Source organism: Apis cerana, linkage group LG11 (genome assembly GCF_029169275.1).
Source record: "Apis cerana isolate GH-2021 linkage group LG11, AcerK_1.0, whole genome shotgun sequence".
Classification (NCBI taxonomy): domain Eukaryota; kingdom Metazoa; phylum Arthropoda; class Insecta; order Hymenoptera; family Apidae; genus Apis; species Apis cerana.
Window position 1 is genome coordinate 12,073,795 of NC_083862.1, and position 23,817 is coordinate 12,097,611.

Sequence of the window (23,817 nt, forward strand, 5' to 3'; positions counted from 1 at the left end):
TTTTAATTGATTTTTTCATTTTTTCATTTTTAGAGCGTATAGATTTGGCGCCGTGATTTTAGTTTACAGTTTAAACATAACCAACTCTTGGTAAAACAGATTATTTCGAAATCTTAGCAATGTTATTTAATTTCCTATGGATCAAAGAGCCCTGTTCATTATGAAAAAAATATATCGTATTTTTATCACAATAATTTTGCTATTTATATTAATATTAATTATCTAAAAACTTATTATAAAATATTATGTATAGAAAATTAATACATAATTTTCTTATAATCTTTTAATTTTGAAATTAAATTATTCGAAAATAAGGAAAATATAGATACGTCACCAAGATTCAGATGACGTCACGAGCTGTCGAATGGCCGAAAGCCAAAGGCTAAACGAAACGGCGGCAGGCTTTATAGCCGAGTAGGTAGAGGGCAAATGGCTGCCGTGCGGGTGAATAATAATGCGTAGCCAGTGTAAGACAAGTGATAAAAATCGTGATAAAGTGCGTGTACGATGTTACTGAAGAGCCGATTATCGGAGAAGAAGAACAGGAGGCATCATGGGAAAAACACCAAAGCCACAGCCGGTAAGTGGATAGATTGGTATGCCAGGAAATTTGCGAAATGGTTCGCCTGCCAGTCGACGAGATAGCCCTGCTGCGTTCTCGGTCCCTCTAATCGTTTTCCATGGTATCAACACAATATGGCCGAATATGTAAAAATTAATTACGTGTTTTAATTTACGTCTAGTGAATAACTATGAAATTAACTATTAAATTTTATATAAAAGTGTATTCAATGTAAACAATGTTTTATTTGCATATTAAAATTTGAAATACTTGTTTGAAGCGATAAAATCTCAAGATATGTATTTTTTAAAGTAAAAATATTTTTGTAAGTTATAAAATTTAAAAAATCATAGAATACTCGATTGCAATGATGTCAATTATTAAAGTTTTTATACATAAAAACATGTACATTTTAAAAAAGAGAAAAAAATAATTGCGTATTTATATTTTACTTCATAAATATGACTATTGATCTTTTATGATAATTAAATTAAGTAATTTTATGATAATTAAATTAAGTAATTTTAAAGCAAAATCAGTTCTATACATTATTGAAAAAGATAACATGCGCTACAAAACATTTAGTGAGGTTATGCTGTTTTCAATATGGACGCCTCAATACGCTGCATATATAAGTGCATTTCTTTCTCATGTATTTGTAAACATGATTCATAGTTGGTTCTGATACTTTAGATATCAGTTGATTCTTAGTTCTCTGTCAGTCTTGGTACGAGTTTACCATTGGAATACGATAATAAGATTTCTTATATAAATTCAAATCAAACTTGAGGATAAATTAATATTCGTTATGTATCAATCATAGCGATTTATCAATAAATCTGAACTTTATTTCTTCATTTAACATGCAACTGATATTGTTATTATTTAACATTAATTATATTTTTTAATTGGGCAAAATATTATCCTTTTATAATATATTATTATAGTAAAATTTGTAAGGCATTTTTTGTGTTAATTGCGTAGCTAATTTCGCATTAGATTATTTTCAATTAGAATCGTCTTACGAATAATTTTTTTTTTATGTAAAATTAAATATTTTATATATTTTTATTTCTATGTAAAAAGATTTTCAAAGAATTTTTGTTAATTAATTTATATTTAATTAAATATAAAAATACGCCATAAAATTATTATTTTATAGATTTTAAACATTATCTATAACTACTTACATATATATGAATATAAAATATCTATGATATGTATTTCTAATATTAATAATATTTCACTTGGTACGTTTTAATCTTATGCAATAGTACTATTACATATATATTATCAAAAGTTACTATTATTTTTTCTTAAAATATTTATATAACATTTTGGATTTACTATTTTCAAATACAATTTTTACATCAACGACAATATTCGCGCAAATAATAATAAATTTATTAAGACAAAACTGTTAAATTGTTCCTATTGTCGATAATTTTACAGGAATACAATTTATAGATTTAATTGAATTATTCTCTATTACAAAACTATTTCAACGAGATGAATTTGTTTCGCACACATCACACGGAAGGTGCGTGTTAGTGAAACCGTGAAAATGCATTCTTAGCATGCTGCGATAAGAATAGAGCAAGAAAGATAGAGTAAGATAACAAATAGAGGAGAGGTACGTACATGTTCGTACATAATCGACGTACGACTGTGTGCGTACATACCGTCACAGTATCGTATGGAAACATACATTCAATAGTTTCACACAAGGATAATTGTATAAGTGCATGTGTTACCATGACGATAAAGACGCGGATCGATGTTTTTAACCCGACGGAACGCATCAAGTTGATTTCGCGTTCGATACCTTGCGATATTTCTGTCTTCGTATTGCGCTTTTCCGTTCCTTTAGCATGCCATATACCTAAAACTTGATCGATCGAGTTTACCGCATGCAATTTTTACAATAAAATTAGAAAATTTATGAAATTTTTATAAGTTTCGTAAAATTTGTTCCATTTTCCTTTGTTAATGAATATTTAAAGAATAAATTTGATTTTTAATTTTTTTCTTAATATTAAACGATATTTAAAGAAGAAATATTGATTGAATAAAAATAACGAATGATATTGTTTTTTTTTTTTTTTACTTAACAGTACTTATTTGTAGTCGACGATAGATAAATTTTTAGTTTAAATCATATATAAATTTATTTATCGTTAATATAAATGACTAGCGCGTTGTCAATAAGAAGAATGAAACTGTTATTCTTTTTTTTTATGGGTTACTTGGTCATTTTTCTTAATCGTTACTACAATTACCAAAGAAATACAAAATACGAAAATATAGAAAACGAAAGATGTCGTTAATGTAATGAGAATAAAGACCGTTCACATAGAACTCGACCATGATAAGAAAACTAATTATCATTTACATTCATTAATGATGCTTGACGGGCCACGTGGCTTCTAACGCTTTCGAAATATATTTTTTTCTTTTTTCTTTTTGTATTTTTTCTTGAGGTTACGATCATCGGAATATAAATTATTATCTCGTTTAATTCTGCGAAAATTTCTGCGTTTCTCAAATAAAATAACATATTATTATTGCGTCTGCAATATCTAAAAATTTTTAACCAGATTTTAGTTCTTGAAAGACTCTTAATTTTATGATAATTCAAATCGATGGTGATATTCGTAATTCGAAATCGTTCATTGACCAATTTTATGGTTTACTCGTAGCATTAGTGTTTTTTTTTCTCGATATGATAGCGATGCCATGATATCGACTTTACAGATTTATATAAACTTTGTCCAGTTATAGAATCTGTATCTTGCAACAGCCAAATAACTATAATGGCCCACGTATCTCTGACAGATATCTTTCGAATAGGATAACGGTATAGGTAATATACAAGTGGTTAAATTAAGTGGAACTAGTTTCCTGCATGCCTATGAGTTTTTAACTTTGAAAATTATTTTACATCGTACCATATTATTGAAAATAATTATTCGAAAAAATAAAAATTATGTATTTTATTATATTAATTAAAAATCGGTTAGGTTAAATTAGGTTAAATTAGGTTAAAATTAAATTAGGTTAAAAAAAAATAGAAGATATATCGATAATTACTTTCAAAATTTTTTAAACATCAAAGTGTCATTTATCATTATGAATATTATATTATAATCGAGGAAAAAAAACTTTTTGCTCGTACGATCGAATGTAATTGTAAATATCGATTGTTCCATCGTATACTTCCATCACATACTTCGTTAAGCCGATACGATATTATTATTAATATCATAGCATACAACGGGATTAATTAATGGACATTGATCGAAAGAAAGGGAAAAAATAAATCAATTGAACCCTTATCGAAATTGTCCAAAGTTCTACGAATGCATGGCTTCAGTGTATATAGGCGTTTAATTGATGGCAACGAACGGACCTCGGCCTAGCGCAGCGAATCTAAACGAGCGTTTTAATACCGATGCAAACCTATTTGAATAATAATCGTTTTATCGATTCGTATTGACGCAGCGATTCCCTCGCGACAATTCTCCCACACTTTTCATTATTCGAAAAAAATTTTTATTTCTATCGTAATCACTTATCTTTATTTTCGAATTCCTTGCTTTTCTCTATTTTCAATATTTTAAAAAATCCTTTTTTGCCGAATCGCTTTATATCTTCATATTTTGGTCCAGAGTTCGAAAGACTTAATTCGGATATTTGGATGCGAATGCATACGCATATGTTGGCGAATTATCATACGCCTAAAAGTCGTCAAGGACCGGTCGGATGTACGTTTTTGCATCGAGTCCCGGCAAAATTTTCTCGAAGAAATAACGGTCAATGAATCCAACGACGGGTGTTAAGCGACTCAAGGTCTTTGTAATCTAGTTTCAATCACCGTCAATCTACACTGATCTTAACAATTTATGACGGTGCCACCTTCTCGGTCGATGCAGCCTTTCTCTCTCCATTCTCTCTCAAATAACTTTTACGCTTTCTTCGTTATAGATATGTTTTTATTGTCTTCCTTTTATGCTCCCTAAATATCACTAATTCCATTTAATCCCTTCATTCATCGCGACATCGATACGCTATCAAAATATTGATTATAGCATATAAATCCTGTAACAATATAATTAATATAAGTATTCGTAAATACTTTTCTAAATCTATATTTAAAATCGTATTTACAGATTAATTTGTCCGATGAAAAACACGATTGGCTTTCATCTCGGACTTTCAATCGGAAATTCACTCGAAAGTCCTCTATTTTTTTTTTTTTCTCCCTCCCGGTTGTCCACTGCATTTCATTTGGCCTACAATTCCTGCCTGACCACAGAGGGACGACTGGCGCCGCGGCGCCCGACACCGCCTCTTTAGATCCTATCCGTCCTCGCCGTGCTTTATCGCGGGGGTTACATTTAGCAAGAAAAATCGTGCTATTTAATCAACTGGCCACGCAGGTTCACGGTGCATATATGTGCATACATATGTGTACGTCGTACGCGCGTACGAATTTTGATAAAAGAAAAAAATAATTTTTTTCTTCCTTCTCTCTCTCTCTCTCTCTCTCTCCCCCTCCCATTTCAAAGCTAACCGGCCGATTAACGACGCTCGGTTTAACAACGAAGGAAATAACATTGGTTGGGCAATAATTTTCGAACGTGTCTATTTTAAACGTCTATTTACGCGATTTCCCTCTCGTTCACTCGAAACGATCGCAAAATATTACATAAACACGGTTATCATCGTCGTATTTATCAACCGGTTGAAATTAATGCAATCCCGGATTAATTTCTCTTTTTATATACGGGCGGATCTTGCATCTTCAACATCTAATTCTTAATTTGAACAGCACCCGTTGTTTCGAGCACACGCTATCTCGCTTGACACTTAACTTCTGAAGATTGTCGTGGATTCTAGCGTGCTTATCTGCGAACAGTTACGTAAGAGAGCCGACTATCGATTCGTATCCTTTCGCGTGTTCCAACGCGAAACGGTTGAAAAGAATCTTTACATTTCCCCTCCCCCGAGAGTGTCGATCCTGCTACTGTCACACGCGCCGCACCGTGTACAATTTTATCGTATTCGCGTCATTTAGGCCGCGTCTTGTGCATCGAGCTATGTGATAATACGCGAATTATCTGGTTGACGTTCGCGTTACCGTGTTAAACGATTTTACAACAATTTTTGTAAAAAAATTCAAAAAAAAAAAAAAGGAAAAATATACTGCACTAAGAGGGGAAAGGAAAAGGGGGAAAAATAAGGATAAAAAAGAATCCACTTCCGTGTATAACTTATTGATAACATCTGATAATTTTAAATATAATCGTGGGTAAAATAGGTTTGTAGGATAGAATCTTTGGATTAATTTACTTTTTTCCTTTTAACGTGCATGATAAACGTCAACTTTAACGCTAACTGTGTGTACCTTATTTATCCGTATCTTAACACTTAAAAGATTTTCCTTTTCGAACTAATATTATACCAGTTCAGCAATGATAAATTTTCTAGTTTGCAAAGTGTATGATGTAAAATATAAAAATTTTTATTCTATATTCTAAAGATAGATCGAGCTCATTCTCGAAATTGTCCCGATTCGATCGAACGATCTCCGTTTCTGATAAACTTATCGTTTAACATGACCTAAAAAAAAAAAAAAGAAAAAGCGTATAGATTCAAACATATGTCACAATTTAACGAGATCGATCAACGTTGAGAATGTTTGAGCATGATCACTTACATAATGCAAATTTTTCACAGTTGAGAGGAGCGCGTTGAACCGATTATCGAAGGAAAAAACTCGAGTACGATTTTTATTTAACGCGATCGTGACTGTTATTTCTCGCATCCGTAGTCACGTTCTCGATTATTGATACGTATCGGATGAAATCTCTTGGTAAAATTTATCGAATCACAAAAAAATGTTTCATCTTATCGCCAAGTTTTCAAAATTCAAGTGATTCAAGTGATTTATCGAAAATTCAATATAATATAGAGAAACGATTATAGAATTATAGAAGAATATTCTTATAGAATAAAGAGAAATTCGTGAATGGTATTTTTCTAGTTTGACTTTACCGCAAGGGGGACCGACGGGTTTTGAGGCTCTACGTTCGTTTCACGTAGTTCCAAACCCGCTTTCGTGAGTCCTTTGGGTGATGGCGTACCCACGGACCTGAGCCGAAAACCAATCCACTATTTTTTCAAATTGATCCGCTTCCTTTAATATCTTGTAATTTGTTTGAACCTACTCCCATAATGATTGGACTTCGGGGACAAACGTAGAGACCTCGATATTTGACTTACACAGATCGATTTCGATTTATAGAGATTGTGCTAATCTAAATTTGAGTACTCCTAAAAAAAAAAAAAGAAAAAAGAAAAAAAATCGAACAAAATCTTTATTTCTAATACGAATTTAAAATTTAAAAGTAGAGAATTTTAGAATTTAGAATTTAGAATAGAATTTAAAGTTTGTTAATAGAACGTAGTTCAATCTTTCTGAACGAAATGCTGGTCTTACATAAATTTATAAAGTAAATTTCGAAAGTATATACGCAAAGCCGGAATGTGTCCTCGGGTTCGACTGGCGGAGGAGACTGGTTCTCTGGTGGAGGAGGAGACGCGAATATGTCGAATAAAATCGCGAATGCGCATGAAATCATCACGGGAGTGCGATACGGGGGGATAAATTTGCGTCAGAAGCACTGGTACACGGTTGCCTAGCAGAAACAAGATATCGGTTTTTATATTTGTTTGTATATGACAGACCGTTTCGTTTGCTTCAGCGCGATTATACATGGAATAATGTCGATTGAGATGTATATCATCGATGGTATCGCGTATTTTTTAATAAGAGGAAGTCGATGTTATCTACCGTTGTACGTACGATATTTATTGACAACCGGTCGACGATTAAATTATACTTGTTTCTATTTAAAATGAGAGGTTTCTCTAAGTATGCGACTGCAAGAAAAATCTCAAGGTGGGATTTCTTGTAAACGTTTATTAACTTTTGATTATAATATACGTGAATATAAGTGTTTTACGTTTCTTGAATTTATCTTAATGTCTTTTATATATATATATATATATATATATATATATATATATATAATATAATCAAGAAATATACACGAATTTCGTGTGAAAAGTTCAAGGTGACCTTTGATTTGATGTTGAAGATATTAAATTTAAAAGATAAATATTATGTATATGTTAATAATCATTTTTTTTTCTTTGTTGCAACGCCTATCTGATTTTTCATTTAAATAATAGGAATTCTATTGCATAACATATATTGTATAATAAAATCGATCGTAAAATTGCGTCTAGACTGTGCTGAAGGTATATAATCACCAGACGTACATGTACTAACGTGAACGCAATAATTCAAAGTCGCTTATCAACGTTGACTGCCAAACGAATTTGTATGTACATAAGTCGTAATATTTTGTCTTTATTTTTACGCGTTCTAATATTTCTACGTATATATATATATATATATCTTATTCGAAAATTAAATTACTTGGTAAATATATTTAATAATAGATATTTTGTCAATCGTAAAATTAAACGCGTTAACGTTTCATTTAGAATATTCTAAATTGTATTGCATAAACGAAGAAAGGATCGATTCTTTGGATTCACGTCTGAATTTATACGTAGGATGATTCACATCAAATCGAATTAAATATACAAATCTCTTGCTCGAGTATTGCCCAGCCGTCGATGTCTGGCCAGATTTCAAAATTCCCGCGAAATTTCGGCAAAAGGCGTTCCGCTCACGTTTCCGTATTACCTCGCCAAACGTTCGAACGTCACGAATCTGGAATAAATTCTGTGTTTACCTCACGCATCACTGAACGTGTCGTACAATAGTAATCGACATTTGCTCGAATCATTTCATTCAATATTGGATGCAAAGTCGTAAAAAAAATTCGCGGCTATTATTTTTCTTTTTCGGCCTTGGCAGGCCAGGAAAATCCGATAATGTTTGATATCTCGTCCACTTTTACGACTGTTCTTTTTATTTTTTCGATCTAGGTCTAGAAGTCATCTCATTTATTATTTTATTATTTCGATTTTACTCGATACTACTATTTTTCCTTCGTGCGGATACAAGGTAACGGTGGAGGAGATTTATCGAAGAAAAACCAGTTTACGTTTGGAGGCAATGCTCACCCTTCCTGTCCCTCTTTCGTATTCGTAGAGCGCGTTTTAATCGGCCTTGTCGCTACCTTGTTTGAATTCGTGCTTCGAGCAAGAAGAAAATATGAAATATCATAACGTCCTTGGCCAACGAATGTCGTTCGGATCGAGTCACGTTGAAAAATTGCTTTTGTACTATTTGGACGTAAATCGAAAATCTGATTTTTTTTTGCGTATAATTCCCTTATACGATACTCGAAAAAGAAGAATCTCGATCATTTTTACGACACATTATTATATACGAATATTGTTTCATTGAATCTTTCCGTAATCAATTAACTACTTTTTTTTTTCAAGACACATTATGGAAATGAGAAGAATGAATAATTAATTTTCCATTTAAAATTCCGTATATATAGTAATATCAAATCACAATTATTTTAAATGACAACTCAACATATAAATAACATCTTTTTTTTTTTTATTTACGTTCTATCATATTTTGCACAAATTAGAATTCATAGACGATAATGTCATAATACCTTAAGAATTATGATTCGCGTCGATACACGTTTCAAACATGTTTCCAAGATTAAGAATATCGAAGCAATATAAATAAAAGAGAAAAAAGCAGAAAACAATCCAAATTATTACATCCGGTATTCTAACAGCCTCGACTGAACAGCATTCACTGTGTAACGTTTCGCGTTCGAAGCTATGTCGCCTATAGATCACGCTTCTGAAACGAAGAAGAATGAATTCGCGTCAGGGGTGGAACATGGAGTAGCTTAATAGCCGTGCCGATGTTCTTTATTATGTCAAACCGAATAAGACGCACAATTTGACGATCTTTTACATCTTATTCCTCTCTGCATTGACCTTTCAATCGCGTCTCAATCTCTCTCACGTAAACACGATGACTTCGTGTGACATCGTGAAAAATCGAAATGTAAATTCTTGCATCGTGTCGTGTTATATCGTATTAAAACGTCACAAGACGTTAACGTCTGTCGATACGAGGTGTTTTTTCTCGTTTTTTTTTTCTTTCTTCTTTTTTTTTTTTTAATTCTCGCGTACGTAACGAGATGCAGCGAGAGATGTACACGCGAGGAGACGTGTGTAACGGTTCATTCCACTGGCAAAGAGATTCACGCCACTGTCACGTAACTCGTTGCACAAGATAAGTCTAGCGGCGACGTCTCATAGTGACGCATTTTCGTTCGATGATGGATCGTAAGGCTGTATAGCGAAGCAGCGTAAAATCATTGTAAACATTGTATCTCAACACGTCGACCGACTATCGTACGATAGATAGAAACTTGATAACGATGACAAATGATAGTATTAACCAACTTCAATTACGATCTTCTTCTACTCGATTTCTAAAAATTGAACGATGTGCTATATATCGTTGTTGCAGTATTATTACCAACGATTGTTCAGTCTGTGATCGCGGCTTAGAGAAGAGACGAGGATGGACCTAAATACTCGTGCTCGGCTCGATTAATAAGACCAATTGCAATCGTTAAAAATGCTCGCGTTTTCTTTACGCTTCGAACAAAGGAAACGATTAACGCCGTATCGCGCCTCTCTCGTTCTCCCCCTTTCGAGTTAATTAATAAACCGATGATTCCTCTTGATAAACTCGAATTGAATTTTTCGAGTACCCGTTCGAGTTTAATTTTCGCGATAAACCAAGTCGATTCGATTCTTCGATCGAACGATGTACTTACATCGCGTTTCAATTTTACCAGTCGTGATATCGTTGTCATCACTTTTCCACACCTTTTATTATAATACATCGGCATTCCTTATTCTTTCATATTGATGCTTCTTGAATGCTCTTTTTTTTCTTTTTTATATCATTTATTTTGAAAATTCTGATTCATACTCGTCAAAGACAACAAAATTTAAGCGTTATAAAGCTGACATTTTTATAATTCTATAATTTCAACGTCTAAATGTAGGCATATCATATTATTCATTTAGTGATATTTTCTGAGAGGAAGAAGGAGATAAAAAGAGAAATTCGCTCGAAAAATCGTTTCAATGTTATAACATTCTAACGTTTACAACAATTTCTTTACTCTTGGAAAGTTTTCTATTGTTCAAATGCTTTTAGTTGTTGGCAATACTGCTCCCCGAGTGGTCGAGGATAGATGTCGCTTTCGAGTTGTAGCGCGTGTATACCCATTTGTCGTTGTTTAACCTCTCGCGAGATACTAATTGCCGCCCCTTTATGTCTCTCATTTCATCATTAAAATACTGCTGAATTAAATATGCTTAGAATCGCACCTAGTGCCGCTTCTTTTAAATCCTCTGAGGTGTTGTTTTGTTTAAAAACGGAATATCATCAACATAATTACTAAACTCGTTTTTTCTTGTCTTTAAACCACAACGCTCAATGGCCACCTCTCATTCCGACCCTTGATAAATTCGACCCTGAAAAGATTGAACGAGTCCCTAGCGAAATCCAATCTTGTTATACGTATCTCGAGTCGCGCCACAAGGGAATCTCAATCTTCATTGGGTCAAAGAGTAACCACCCATCGCGATCGTATCGCTTTTTTATATCGATCACGAGTCAGAAGGCGTATCAATAATTTTTATAAATAGCGGTGTGTGTGTGTGTGCTTATTTCTCTCGTTGAATAACACACGCACGTATATGTAATTTGATAAAAATCTCGACTCCAACGATTATAATAGACAAAACATTTTGTACGATTTTACAAAGTAAGGACGATTTTTCCCATGAAATTCGATCAAATTGTGGAAATAAATTGGAGGAAAAAAATTTTCCTCGATGGGGGCGATCCTCTTTCGAGAGATTATACTTGTTTACGCTTGCTAGAGACACGATATCTGGCTGCTAACGTTTTTAGTGAATAGTGAATACGACGATAATGGGAAGTAATTGCGTGGTCGTTAATAGAAATTCGTTCTTAATTGATCGTCAGGGTCGTTGACGCGTTAAGAATAATCGTCTACCAGGTGCGATAAGGCTGGTGACGAGACGGCGTTTACGATGATAGACCCGGGTCACCGACATTCCTATGCGCCGACTGACGTCGAAACAAGCATCAAACGGTATGAGTATACCAGTCTCAAGGACGTCTTGTTATTACACGCGACGGATAATATTTATTTCGAGTCGAGTTAAAAAAAAAAGAAAAAAAAGAAAGAGATCTTCTAGAGAAAATTTTTGTCATGTTATATATGTGGCATTAAAAGTAGTATTAACGCTATTCTTTATTTCTTAGAGATTTTTTTTTACTTCTGGATTGCTGCTTGTAACTTCGAAGCTGTACAACATTCAATCTTCGAATTAAAGAGAAAGTTTACAAAAAATTTTTTAAAATTTTGTTAACCAGCATCGATTTTTATTTTCGTTTTCGAGATTTTTTTTTCAACTCGAGAATAGATCGTTGTTTTTGATCCGACAGTTTGGAAAGGGGGCGCATTGTGTACGCTTTTCATAAAAAATCGTCAAATTTGCCTGGCAAATATTTGCCCCCCGAAGCCGTCCGCGAGATAAATTCGTCCCAATCAAGGGTCTAATTTCCTCGGCCGAACAGTTGGTCTCGTTCCGTCGCGAGTTTAGAGAGCGGTTTTGAACAGTTTCAGGGAAATACAGGGCGCTTTGTTCTCGAAGATCGGAACGAGAACTCGTGGCTTCCTGCTCTTGGCCGGTGTATCGAGCCACCGGTATTAATTAACATTTTACATAACGTAAAGTCCGTTAGCGTGTCGTAACGGATGGGCGAGATGAGTATTACCCTAGAAAATACGATTGTGAAATTCGTTTGGCCGGCTGTTAATTTACGGCCGAGGGATGTTTCGACATCGATCAGTTTTCGACGGTGTCTTCTTCCGACGCGGCTAAAGTCGAATTCCCTTTTACGAATTCTCATCGAAACTGTACGGTTTATCCACGGCTACTCCTACGAGTTCTCCGCAATTCTCCAAGTTGATCGACTTTGCCCGATTATTTGCCGTGGACGGTGTCCAAAATCGTTTCTGGCCGGCACAATCACAAGTTCCAATTACTTCCACGGAATAAATTCACGAATTCGAAATCGTGGGAGTGGACTGATTAATGCTAGCGTTTGATTAATCTCGTCTCCAACGAAAATTGATCTCGCTTCGAAAAAACTCGAGGTCGACTCGAGGTCTGTGCATCGTGCGTAACGATCCCAAATCGCTTCCATTTTTTTTTTCTTTTTCCTGTTATCTTTACACCGTAATTGAATCGCGTGTTTCATTCGATCGGCGAGGATAGATCATCGCCTTGTAACGAATCGTACGTGTAGATCTTTACGAAATGGATGCAGAAGAATCGATCTTTCTTGTTGAATCAATGTCGCGGAAAAAAAATTATACACCCTTCCGATAATTAAGTAATAATTCAATGGAACAATTGATCGATCCGATTCCATTATTTTTCAACGGCGTTCGATGATGCTGAATATATTTAAAAAAAATCCTCTTTGAGTTCGCAGTCATCGAAAGAGCGTGATTCGCCGCGAAAGAAAGAAGGTCGTCAGATAATAACTAATACTAACGATGCTGTTGCTTTTCTAGTCTCACACGTGACTTCTGTTCGCGACCGTTAATCCCTATTTACACCGTCTCGTTTCGCCGATAACTTATGCAAACGTCTAATACAAGCTTCGACTCGAGAACGTCGAGCATCGAAATCGAGCGGACATCTCGAGAAGAGATCCGATCGAAGACGTGGAAAACCGATCCAGTGTTTCTTTCTTCCTTCCTTCCTTTCTTTCTTTCTTTCTTTTTTTTCTTCCACTTTTTCGGATCGAAAGTTGGTTGTTGGCGTCGAAAGTCTCGCCGATGGAATGGTGTTCCAAACGATTGCGGCAACGAATCCATTATCGCGGGCAATTAAGTTCGAGGCGGAAATAAATTAACGTGGCAAATGATTAGACGTTTAATTGCGAATTTTTCTCCGGCGCTACGAGAAAACAATCTCTGGCTTACGAAATATGTACGTACGCGTCGAAAGCAGCTAATTATAGCAGTAATAATTTTTTAATTTCTTTCTTTCCTTTTTTTTTCTTTTTTTTTTTTTAAATTCAATTTAATCAAACGCTCGGTTAATTTGGTTAAATGCTATGCGATACGATAATTGCTGGGTGAATTGATTTAGAAGAGGTCTCGCTCTCTCATCCATCTTATATCTCTGAAATTAATTGTCACGTCGATTCTTTCGTACTTTTTCTAATGATGGATCTTTATTTTCGTTATTCCAAAAATTATGAGAGAAAAATGTCGATCCTAGAATTTTAAAATTCTCCTCGCTTCATTTCAGTTTATCGATTGGGGAATTATCTAGGCGAGATAAGTAATATAATTTTACGTTTAATCTAATAAGCTAGAGTTTAATGGCGGCTTGAATCGTAAGATGTTGATTGAAATTTTGTTTAATTTATCACGGGTTTGCGTACGTATGTCGTTAGTTGGAGAGACTAAATGCGTTTTTCTTATTGGACGGGATATTTCGACTTGTTGAGAAATTGATTGAACGACAGGAAAATGCATCATTTCTTCTCGCTTTACCACGCTTTACCTGCTTGAAATGTAAAAGGTGAAAGGTGAAATCCCGCGAGGATTCGAGCAAACACGAACATTAATTAATTTCGAAACTTCCATATGTTTCACCATTACATTAATTATTTTTCTAAAGAATCCATAGATCATCGTAAATTCACATATAAATCAACAAGTTTCAAGTAGCAATCAACTCGTCCTCCTTAGATTTTTCTCCGAGATTTTAATTCCAAAAAATTATTCGCTGTTAAACTTATTTTACATTTATTTCTTATTTGTATTTCAATAAAACTTTCAGTAAAATCTTTTATCTTCGAAAACTTTCTCATATCGGTATCTTCCATGGAAATTAACCACAAGACCGTATACCAAATTAAAATCGATTTAGAAAATCGATATATACTCAAATACCCATTTACTCTTAATTTATCAACTTTCCACCATTCGTTTTCCTTCTCCTTATTTTAAACTAATGAAAAGATTCTTCTTACCACAATTTCCCTTCGTATATAAATGCATATAAATTTCCTTTCAAAATAATAAGAAGGACGAGAAAAAGAAGAAAGAAGAAGAAGAAATGGAGAGAAGACAGTAACGAGAGCGAGCGGATCGCGGCTGATCGACCTTTTGGGTCACTTCGATTCAAGACGAAGTAATTTTAGCGATCGCGAACTGCGTTCGATACGCTGTCCGACAGACGGAGAGAGAGAGAGAGAGAAAAAGAAAACGATCGTCGGTTCTCCGTTCCACGAAGCATTGTTCTCGTTATCACAACGAGTCGGTGAGAACGCGACAATGTGAGAACCACGGGGCGATAACAGGCCGTTCCACCTAACGATAAATCCTCTCGGAATGGAGTCCAATCTGAGAAAACCGCGACTATTTAACGCTCGTTCCAATCACGAAGTCACGAGCGAATGACCCGTAATAATTTTGCATCGATTATTTATTGTTCCCGCGACTGGCGTGACCAATATGGCCGACCAATATTGTTCTCCATTGGCAACATGGAACAACATGTATTCGACGAATATTCTGCCCATTCTTCTTCCTTATTTTTCTTTTCTTTGCAATTTTCCTTAGATTTTTCACAATCAGATGAATATGTATATATATGAATGAGATTTTTTTTTTTAAATTTCGAGTTAAGTCTTATTTTCATTATCATATAGGTACGTTACTTTTCGAACAGTTAAATAGTTTATTCTCAGATTCGATACGAGGTTATATAAATCTGAGATTTTTATTTCGGAATTTGTTATATCGAAGTTTTAGAATTGTGGAAGAGTCAAAGGTTCTGGTGTGATAAGAATATTAATTGCAATGATAGAAATGTTGTAATTAACTAATAGTCAAGCTTTCATATATACATGTATAAAATTTGTTTAACATTACGAAGATTTCTCCGAGGTCATTAGTATTTAATTACATCTTAAATGATTATCGGATAAGTGTTGAGAAAATTGAAAATTTATTCGAATTTATACACCATCGAGATTAGACGCATAGGAATTATTTGTCAAGTATAGAAAAATGATGCAACGGCATGCTTTTTAATGTTATTCACACGACAAGTTGATCGATAGCTCATCGTAAACTCCGAGAAATCGTCAATGTCCGTATTCATTAGAATGAGAATCAAAATAGAGTGGTTAAAATCATAGTCTTTTACCATTGCACAAATCGTTTCTCGGCAATGCAAAGATTAATTGTTCGGCCTTTCTTGAATTCGCTTGAATCGATACACACACACACACACTCGCGAGTATTTTACAAGAATTCAATAAGAGTCATCGACGCCCACTTGCAATACACGAGTAATCGCTATTGTTATTTGGGAAAGGATGACAATGGATGGATTGTGTGCCGTGGCGTTATACAACCGCGGCAAAGGGCTCTTTTCAGAATGAAATTCGGGGAACGACGAGTGGCGTAGTTTTCCTCTGACGGGGGGCTCGCCACGGATTTTCTCGACAATGATTCGCCCTATGACCTAAATTTCGTCCTAAATTTCCTTGCCAAAAAAGGGAGAAAGATATCGTAATATTAAGATTATTAAGAAATTGCGTAGAATTTAAATTACATAATAACGAATAAACTAATAAATATACAATTAATGATGTTGCGTAAAATAAAAATTTATTGGAATCGTAGCGGAATAAGGACGAATACGAAGGAAAACATCTCTCCGAACGTATCGATTTGAAAACAGAATGTTTATACGAACATAATAACCTTTAAATTGAATAGGTAACATTCAGTCGTTCGCGTGCCGTCGGACCGCTCGGATTCTCTCTCGATCGGAGAAGTGGATAGAATTTTGAAAGAATATAATGGATTTATCAGAATATATATTTTACTGGTTGCACCGTGTCGATAACCATTGTCAACGGACCGAACAGCATCGCATGGCCGACTTACGATTCGCCCTATCACCCCGAGCACCCTATCAATCCGCATAGGACGTAAACAGGCCGATATGGCGCAGATGCGTGGATGACGAATACACCAGGGATGATCTAGCGAACTTTCGTCGCTCTTATTTTCATTCCATCGATCCAATTTTCCATTCGATAAACCAACATTGCATACAATTTTGTATATAAATATATATATATATATATATGAAACCAAAATTGTCGAGGACTATCGAAAATAATTGTTACAAGCGGATAGTAGAATTTTTACAAGAATATACTTTCACTCTCGAATAGTCTCCAACGCGGTGCCCATTCGCGAGAAATATTATCGAGAGAAGAGTTTTGCCTGGAAACGAACATACTTAGAGGGATGATACTTGCCCCTCCCCCTAATAGTTATTCGGGCAGATTGCGGACAATGGACGGGATCGGATGACTGTCTATCGATTTGCTCTGTAATGACTAATCTGAACACGAAGTCTCCAAGCCAATATCGCGCGTGTAAATCTATCTATCGATCGTAAGCCGACCACGGCGATCCCGTTATACGTGTGCGCGCTGTGCGGCGCACAGTCATCGAGGTGACTGTATGACGGTGAACGAGCACCGAATAAACAGTTAAGCCGTAACAACAGAGGAAAGAGCGATGATAAATAAGCGCGACGGGTCATCGTCCACCGGGGAGACGAGATTTATGTTCAACGAGCCGAGCGAGACTGCCGATCGCTCTCCTCTTCGAACACACTCACGCGCGAAATCTACCGTGCCTCTGTGCTCGTGCTGGCGTCATCGTAACCCCTTTTGGACCCGGCTTCGCCCACGGGAACCGGCTATCGGCTTTTCCCTTCCGCCTGCATCGATCACAACCCTCTCTGCCTCCGTTCCAGCGACAGATTCGACCGCCATCCTTTCCTTCGAGTTTTTATTGTTCGAGATTAAATTTTTGTTACTTGTTCGTGGTTATTGGTAAAGGAAAGTTTGGACGTTTGATCGTATTGGTTCTCGATATTGTAGCAGTAGGTTTCTATCCATCGCTGCATGGCGTTTCCGAGCGATCGCCTTTTCGCGGTATCGAATCGATGGATGGTAATTGATGGCGGCTTAAGTTTTTGCTCGACGAAACGGAAACCGAAGTCGACTTTATCGTATTACGTTATATCGTTGAATTTGAAATCTGGAATCGAGGAGGTTTTTCGATCGAATTTTGGAACAACGACAGGGGATTGATATTGGCAGCGAATGCGGTGGTATATCGATCCGTTTCCTTGGCTCCTTGGTTGGGGTACTTAAGGGTTTCTTCCGTCTTTTCGATGTTTGCTCGACCTTCGGCCACCCCGCTTCGGGTCTTCTCGACTTCGTCCCTGTCGAAAAGCGCGGATAAAATAGAGGCCCTCTTATCCAATCCCAAACAAACGACCGTGTTTATTACTAAAACGGTTCATTGTAAAAATGTTTTTCAACGGGCTCTACTATATACTTTATCATAAAATTACCGTAAATTTAGATAAGATTATTTTAAGCAACACGTGAATCATCTTGCCTAGGTATATATATATATATATCTTCGGTCAATAAGTCTCGAAAAGGAGCCCTAACATCAATACATACATTATAATAACAATTATTTTACTGAATCTGAATTGCCAAGGCAATGTTAATGTATTCCAACACATTATACTTACGTACGTATAATCCTTCTCTCTTTGTTTCTGGTAAGCTATTTAATGACCACTGTTAACGGCTTAATCTCCATTTTGAAATGGTAAACAAGCACCGTATTTAATCCACCATGCGCCGCGAGGAAGCGCAAAGCCTTTTATATTCAAATCTCCCGTATCGAAGAGGATACGTCTATTTCGTTCGTTGTACGCGTTTGCGCGAGTGTGTGTCACGCTTTTTACATGCACGCGACTTTTACACGCCTTTTGCACGCGGATCGCGTGTATACCGCATTGCTCGATCGTCATTGGACCTGTTATTATTATTGCTCTTCTTATTTTCGAGTGTTGAGAAACTTGGAGGAATATTCTTTGCGAAACTTTCGCTAGAAAATTTCAGTGGTCTTAAATAACACCGGGACTCGGTTGTTAATTTCTTCTTTTTCTTTTTCCAAATTTAATTTATTCGATTATTTGATCGCTCGTTTTATTTTTGCCCATTGTTCAAGATGGAATAATTCGGCGCTAGTAATAGGAGCAATTGCAGTTTCGCCAAGTCAAAATTGCGCCGCAAATAACACTCTATCTCGAAACAATTATTTACGATTATCGACGAAGACTCGGGCAAACATGCCGCCTCGTCCAATGCACATTGGACTTTAATGCATCTGCTGAGTCACCGTTTGTGTTGCACTATTACATACCGTGTTAACATTTATTTTCATTTGCATAGGGGAAATCCGGCGGTGACTCCTCGTCTTGGCTTATTGTATGTATAATCCCAGGTACGGTAAATGTGAGAAATTTTTTTCGAGAATGTAAAATAACGAATCGTTCGTAACGCCAAATTCTCGAGGAAAAAATGAAACAAAGCGAATGATTCGATAATGCTGCTTCAATAAAATTGCTCCCGCCCTTCGAGTCGATTTTCTTCCGTTATTAAAAATAATTTCTCAGTTTCTAAATTTCCGTTAAAAAATTGCTTTTGAAAACGTTAAAAATATCCTTATGAGATTTTTAACGAGGATCGAAATGATATCCGTGCAAAAGCGTATAAGAAAAAGTAATTGTAATTATCATCGCGATCGGGAGACTTCTCGTTTCAAGATTGCGCCATTATTATCTTTACACCATCTTGATTGCATAGAATCATTGGCGCGAGTTATTATGCAATTGTGACTTTTTTCACAGCGATGCGTCACGAGAGTCCGTCACAGAGACCGTCTGTATACGTTTCTACTATCGAGTCGAATGTATCCGCTTGGTATATATTTTTATTTCTCTGGTGATTAATAAGGTTCGTCTATATCCAAGTGTTTCACCCATCCGTCGATACATGTATGTATCGACATCGCGGTAATAATAACGTGCACTGTTAACAGTATAACGATGCACGCCGTCTTCAAAGTAGCTCGAATCGATAACGATGCAAACTTTTCGATACTCCATATCAGCAATTTTCGCCGGGTAGAAATAATCTTCCATTCTGAAAATTGTCGTTGAACACGTGTAACTCACGCGTATGCATCATCTGATACATATTACGCTTCGCTCTAATCGCTCTAATCGCTCGTAACGATCGGATTATGAGATTAATCGTCGGATTCAGGATAATGGCTGCGGGGAATACCACCGCGCTGAATCCTCGCTGAGACAACAAGACGTGTAATAAGTTTTCGAGTAAACCAGTAAGGAATCACGAAACGTTCTTTGTCCATTTAACATTCCGATTAACTTAATTACCGATCGAGTTTCGTTTATCGTGAATTTGTATCATGCTCGAAGAAGAGGAATCAATGAACTTTTTATTATAAATTTGTTTCATTTTTATGTCGTTTGGAAAAAATTAAACCCGGTACAATTAATGTTTAATCATTATATATATCTTTTCTTATATCGAACTTGAATAAGAAATCTTTTATTCCTTGGAAGAATATATTCTTTTATCGAGCAATTTTTCTTTTTTCAATAAACTTGCTCTTCTCGTCAATTCTAAAATTTAAATTCTTCATTTTCCTCCTCTCGATCGTATTCTGATCCAATAAGGGAGTTATAAAAACGACGGAAAGGAGAAAGGATATCTAAAGAAGTATCGAAAGAAAAATTTTCACGTTATGTTATAATTCAATCGAAATTATTACAAAGTGATAAATGATGATAATATATCTATTAAAGTATCTTAATTATATCGTTAATTAGAATTTAAGTAGACAATTACAACGTTGATTAATCGATTGAAAAAGGAGAAATTCTTTCTTGGGGTTGCCATCGACACCTGCGCAAGAAACCAGCTGCGTTTTCTTGTCGACGATATTACACCGTGATATCCCTTGACGTCACGATCGATGCCAGAAATTGTGCCACGTTTATGTGCTGTTAATTGATCGCGTCAGCTTGACGATTATCTAATCGTGCTCGTCCGTTTCCTCCACCGATCTTTGCATTGTCATCTGTCTCTGAGCAATCGTGTTCGCATACATGTACATTTTTCAATGACTCGCTCGATCTAAACCGATTCCTTAACGAGTTTCTTCTTCTTCTTCTTTTTTTCCTTCTAATGTTCCAACATTTTCCTCCAATCGCTTTGTTTAATTTAATGATTTCGAAGTACGATTTCGAACTTTTTTTCTTCCAGTTGTAATTTCTTTCCAGACGGAGGAAGCATTTATTATTCAATTTTTTGATTCTTCGAATAATAAAGCTCTCGAGACCAATTTTGAAATATTTTGCTTTCAAATATACTCGCATCGTTCGTGACTTATTCCAGTTTACAAAGAAGAATCATTGAGGTATAGGTTTCTGACAATTTTAACAATTAGACTGTTTAACATTTCTTAGATATTATTTAATTTCTGTATCGATAATCAAATTGGAATGAAAACTAATTTTATTCTCGATCTAGAGAAAAAAAACACGATTGTATCGAGTAAATAATCGAGTCACGATAAAAAGGAAGGAAGAAAAAAAAATGATTGGAAAATGATCATCGACTCGATTTACTCGGGGAACGAGGACATCGCCTGTCACCATTGTATACCGATCGGCATTATTCGTTTAAGTGTTATCAATTCGCTGTCCAATTTAAACGGCAGCCACACTATTTCTTGCTTCGATCTCCTTTCTTTTTTCTTTCTCCGCTCGTCGAGGCGGGCATTTTTATTGCCCGGACTTGTCGCCACCGATTTTGCAACGGATCGCGATCCGTGAACGAGGATCGTCGTTGAGAAAAAAGCGATCGTTACGTAAAATTAGAACGTTTCTCGGTCTCGTTTCACGATTCGAGCCGCTTTCTCTTCCCACTTTTCGTTTACACGCAAGTTGGGGTGGATTTCGTTGACCCTACTTGTTGTGTACGTGATATTACTCGCCGTTTCTAATTCGCGTGCATATCGAGCGAATCAAATGTGGATCCGTTTTGATTCGAGATGGAATATGGTGGATTCTTCTTAAGAGTATCCTTATCTATTTTATCTGTATAAATGATTGAAACGAGATGAAAACAAGTAGGTATACTTGTAATAAGATACAACAAGTTAGTTTTTCTAAAAATATTGTTCTTGATAATCGTTAAATGTGGAACGTGGAATCCGTAATTTTCGATAGGATTCGATGGGTTGTGTTCTAGTTGTAATCTTAAGAGTAGATTAAGAACTGTCGAGTGATTGGGGGAATGACTTTGAAGAAGAACGTGAGACGATTAACGATCGTTAATTGATCAATATTTGGACACTGTCAGTGTCAAGTATTTGATTAGGGAAGAAGTAGTTAGATTTTTTCTTCTTCTTCTTCTTATTAGAATAAAGACGTTTTAGTTGTTTAATAACATGCAAAGCCCTCTTTAATTGTACGATGATAAGTGCCGTAAGATAATAGTTGTACTGTTTATTATTTTCCATTCGACGCTTTCACTTTTGAACCTTGCTTTGTAGAATCGATATCTCGGCTTTATACCCGGCGGCAAGAGACTGTGCGTTCTTTAATATCTGAGCGAGAAAATCCGATTATTGCACACGCGGTCGGTGATCCCTGTGAAATGAAAAGCCGGCTAATCGGTTGTATTATCGCTTATATATTTCTAATACGTTATTGAGGCTAATTAAAATAGCTTATATTCACAATCAGTACAATCGAAACAACAATTTCGATTGTATCTAACGATAAAAATTTTCTTTCTTTTTTTTCTTTCCTTCTCTTTTCTCGCATTTACATTTTGAATATAAAAATATGATAATGCACGTTACCGACTATAAATCTTTTTTTTTTTTTTTCTTTCTCTTTATTATAATCCAAAATCAATACCGCAAATATATAATTTTACTTTTTCGCTTCAACGAGAAGGAATTCTTCAACGACGAGGAAAAATTTCTAGTAAAATTCCAACTTTTTTTCTCTCTTTCCCTCTCTCTCTCTCTAAATTATTGGATTTCACCTGGAACACGGTGATACGCTTCGAACTTCTGATCGATGATGTACGATTAAAGGATACTCGAAAGTAATATCGTATATATGTCTCGTTCGATTTTTCATTTTTTTTTTTTATCCTTATCTCGATTATTCGGCGCCGATAACATATTTTCTCCCGCGGAATCACGAATCTTGTTGACCAAATGTTAAATATTCGATTCTTTTTTTTTCTTTTTTTTTTTTTAGCCTTCGCGCGAACACATCTATTTATCGCACGTGTCCACTTCTTTATCATTCTTCGAATTAATTTACTCTCGTTGTTGTTCACGCAACGAGAGCGATCGATCTATCGGAATGATCTATAATATCGTGCTCGAGGATCGATAGATACGATTCCGTAGAAGTCGAAGCTTTTCGTCATTACGATTCTTTCTTTCTTTTCTTTTTTTTAAAATCGAAACGATGTTTACGCGAATTGTCACGGATTCGATGCAAATGAATTCCCTGGTTATGGCCATCATACTTTAAAATTAGCGATCGTGTTTATTCCGAAAATAAGCGTATATATAAAAAAACAATAGCTCTCGATGGAATTGCTAAGCGAGGTAAGAAAAAAGGCGATAAAAATTTTGTCCCGATAACCGACTCGATAATCTTCCGATAATCAAAAAAAAAAAAAAAAGAAATCGAGTATCGTTTTTAGAAATTATCTCGAATTCCAAAATTGATAACTCGAATTCAAAAGTTTCTCAAAGCATTTTTCCACCTCGTCCGTTTCATAATTCAAGAAAAGAAGGAGGAGAAAGAAAAATTAGAAAAATTGTCTACCTTCCAAAGAACGCATTATCTTTTGCAAAATTATTTATTTCAAGCGAAAGTTCAAGCGAGTTCAAATCCGCAAGGATATTCGAAAGTTTAAAAGTAGTGGTTCCGTAAAAAGTCTGGCCCGTTCGATTCTCTCTCGCGTGATTCTTTTTAGATGGTTGGTTCACGCTCGTGACACATTTTTGTGCGCACGTGAGGTGAGTCAGACGGTTGAACCATTTCGACAGTTGCGCGTACACGCTCTCTCGACT

The 23,817-nt window shown here is 35.5% G+C and overlaps 1 protein-coding gene and 2 long non-coding RNA genes across 13 annotated transcripts in view; 1 reads left to right on the plus strand and 2 right to left on the minus strand.

Annotated features, from left to right (window-relative positions):
* The first annotated feature begins 370 nt into the window (after positions 1-370).
* Positions 371-23,817, plus strand: part of LOC107995031 (nuclear factor of activated T-cells 5) — a 50,506-nt gene continuing 27,059 nt past the window's right edge. For 10 of the 11 annotated variants that reach the window (XM_062081908.1, XM_062081926.1, XM_062081917.1 and 7 more), the window contains exon 1: positions 376-580. In XM_062081908.1, coding sequence (XP_061937892.1) covers positions 508-580 — 73 coding nt within the window. In that variant the 5' untranslated portion in view covers positions 376-507. Of the gene's footprint in view, positions 581-23,817 lie in introns of all 11 variants that reach the window. The other variant, XM_062081910.1, reaches the window with a different exon arrangement.
* LOC133666981 (uncharacterized) lies at positions 4,537-8,917 on the minus strand. The gene is made up of 2 exons (XR_009831973.1): positions 4,730-8,917; positions 4,537-4,660 (listed from the first exon to the last, which is right to left on the minus strand). It is a non-coding gene; the product is annotated as an uncharacterized LOC133666981 (long non-coding RNA).
* Positions 15,578-19,626, minus strand: LOC114577162 (uncharacterized). The gene is made up of 2 exons (XR_003696994.2): positions 18,362-19,626; positions 15,578-18,040 (listed from the first exon to the last, which is right to left on the minus strand). It is a non-coding gene; the product is annotated as an uncharacterized LOC114577162 (long non-coding RNA).